Source organism: Penaeus japonicus, unplaced genomic scaffold (genome assembly GCF_977035675.1).
Source record: "Penaeus japonicus unplaced genomic scaffold, GWHDUDI00000001_assembly GWHDUDI00000030, whole genome shotgun sequence".
NCBI classification, from domain to species: Eukaryota; Metazoa; Arthropoda; class Malacostraca; order Decapoda; family Penaeidae; genus Penaeus; species Penaeus japonicus.
In genome coordinates, this window is record NW_028234432.1 from 11,200,323 (window position 1) to 11,202,822 (window position 2,500).

At 39.9% G+C, this 2,500-nt stretch overlaps 1 protein-coding gene across 3 annotated transcripts in view; it reads left to right on the plus strand.

Moving 5' to 3' along the window:
• The window catches only part of LOC122251258 (acetylcholinesterase), a 156,478-nt gene that overhangs the window by 136,521 nt on the left and 17,457 nt on the right, over positions 1-2,500 (plus strand). For all 3 annotated transcript variants that reach the window (XM_043013027.2, XM_043013025.2, XM_043013026.2), the window contains exon 4: positions 2,414-2,500. This exon is cut by the window's right edge and continues 1,413 nt beyond it. In XM_043013027.2, coding sequence (XP_042868961.1) covers positions 2,418-2,500 — 83 coding nt within the window. In that variant the 5' untranslated portion in view covers positions 2,414-2,417. The remainder of the gene's footprint in view (positions 1-2,413) is intronic.

Consider the following 2,500-nt stretch of genomic DNA (forward strand, 5'->3'; position numbering starts at 1 on the left):
TAGACATCGTTACAGAAGTCGCATATAAACAACACCCTAAACCGAAATGTGGTTTAGTTAACTTTACGCACAGGGTGACCTTTAGCTATATGGTGACGCCATAGAAGTGAGACTCTGGATGAGGTATCTAGCCACAGGTTGATTATATATGCGCGCTACCAATGAATGTAAATGTAAGAGAATGCAAATATATGTGTCAAAAAATATATATCTATGCATCTATGTCTATATCTGTATTTTCTCTATCCCTTTCTTCATCAGTTTGTGTAGTTATCGTTCTTTCTACCTGTTTATTTTATTTATTTATTTATGCCTCTATCTATCTGCCTATCTATATTCTCCCCTATCTATCTATACATCTCTCTCACTCACTCACACTCTCTCCCTCTTTCTCTTTCTCTCTCTCTCTCTCTCTCTCTCTCTCTCTCTCTCTCTCTCTCTCTCTCTCTGTCTCTGTCTCTCTATCTCTCTCTCTGTCTCTCTATGTATCTCTCTCTCTGTCAATCTATATATTTATCTATTTGTCTGTCTATCTATCTATCGACCCACCCATCTATATAACCATTAATCTATCTATGTATCTATCCGCGTACCGCACATGTACCCGACTCGGGCGTAAAGTGCACAAAGCATCTCTCCCGAAGACAGAACACACACCATGAGCACTCGGGACTTTCCCCTTCTTAAGAATATCGATACGTGCTCAGCCCTCAGGGACCATCTTCGGTGGGGATGCTGGAGTGGTTCCTCTCACCTCCCCTACACAGCTGGCCTTTGTTTGGTTCTTTATGGTTCTACTTTTTTGTTTTGTTTCGTTTATTTGTTTCTGTGGTTGGTTGTCTGTTTTGTGTTAAGTTTGATGGTTGTTTGTGCTTATTATTGTCTTTGATTGTTTTTTATTTTCTGTTTTTATTCATTTATTTTTTAGTGTTGGTCGGTTTCTGTGCCTCCTTTTTCTGTATATTTATTTTATTTTATTTTCCTAAACCCCTTTAACTTTCTCTCGGTCATCCTCTTTCTCTCTGTACTTACAAAATGAACACCAGGAACCCACTCGTCACTCCCCCCCTCCCCCTCCCCCAACCGAGCACACACACAATCATCATCACGCTCACTCACTGACTAGGAAGTTGTATGAGCATCCCATCTCACCCCTACCCCCCCCCCCCATCTTATCTCCCCACTCCCCCTCCTCCCCAGCCTCTCTCTGGTGGCCTTGGTATTTGGGATCATGAATTAGAAATAACTTCCCTCCCACTCTCTTTAAGTACTACCGCCCCCCCCTACTCCCTTTCCTCTCCTCTTCCTCTCTTTCTCTCCTTTCCAAATTCTCTTTTTTTCTCAGATCAGAATCTTCCATACCTTTACTCTCTTTCTCTCTCGTCAACCTTTTATCTTTCTCTCTCTCTCTCTCTCTCTCTCTCTCTCTCTTTCTCTCTCTCTCTCTCTCTCTCTCTCTCTCTCTCTCTCTCTCTCTCTCTGTGTGTCAACTACCCTCTTCTCTCTTTCTCTTTTTTTTCTCCCCTCCCCTCTCTCTCTCTCAATAATACGTATAAAAGTTCAAACTGCGATTAGAGCGATTAGTGTTATCAATAGTCAAATATCTCATTATTTTTGCTCTCATTAACATAATCTTTGGATATACGAGAACAGTTGCCATCATCGATTTCAAAGAAAAGATAATGTTTAGATTTCTTACTAATATAAACAACTCTTACATTTTGACGTCCACTATGTGTTTTTTGAGGCAACAGTGTCCCAAATGTTAGTTAGTTACAATTTATATAAGGACACACATGGTTTCTCCATTACATCTTTCCCCACTTCCTTCTTCATTACTTTAAGTGGCTTTTCCCCTCTACAAACTTTTCGATGTTTCTCCTCATATTTATATCCTTCATTTCGTCTTCTTGCTCTATTTTACTAGCCCTTTTTTCGCTCTATTTTCTCTATTTTTTTTATCTTCTTCATTTAAGGAATTGGTCAATTTTTCATCTTAGATTAATTCCTTCTTTTCAATTATTCCAACTAATTCCTTTGTTATAAATTTCAATACCTGTATAGATTATAAGAATTCTTTCTGTATCCATTTTTATTTTTTCATACAATTTCTTTCCTTCTCCGTTTTATAATGCATAGCGGCAATCAATTTAGTGTTCCGTATTTGATCCAAAATAAAGCGAATCTCAAATTACATAGCCTTGTAAACTGCACTCACAGGTCTGTTGTTTTTTTTCTTTTCTTTTCAAGCATATTCCTTCCGTTTTCCTCTGCTCTATGTCTCCTAATCTTTATACTAGTCTGTCTATCTGTCCTTCTTTCCCTTTTTTCTCTTCCCTTCTGTCTATCTGTATATATCCATTTGGAATTAGAGAAGGCATGCCATGACGCTAACGGCCTTCGTGTGTTTCAGAGGGATGGCGTGGCGGAGCGTGGTGGTGGTGGCGTGGGTGGTGATGGCGGCGACGCGCGGGGTGGAGTCGCGGGACCCCTTGGTGGT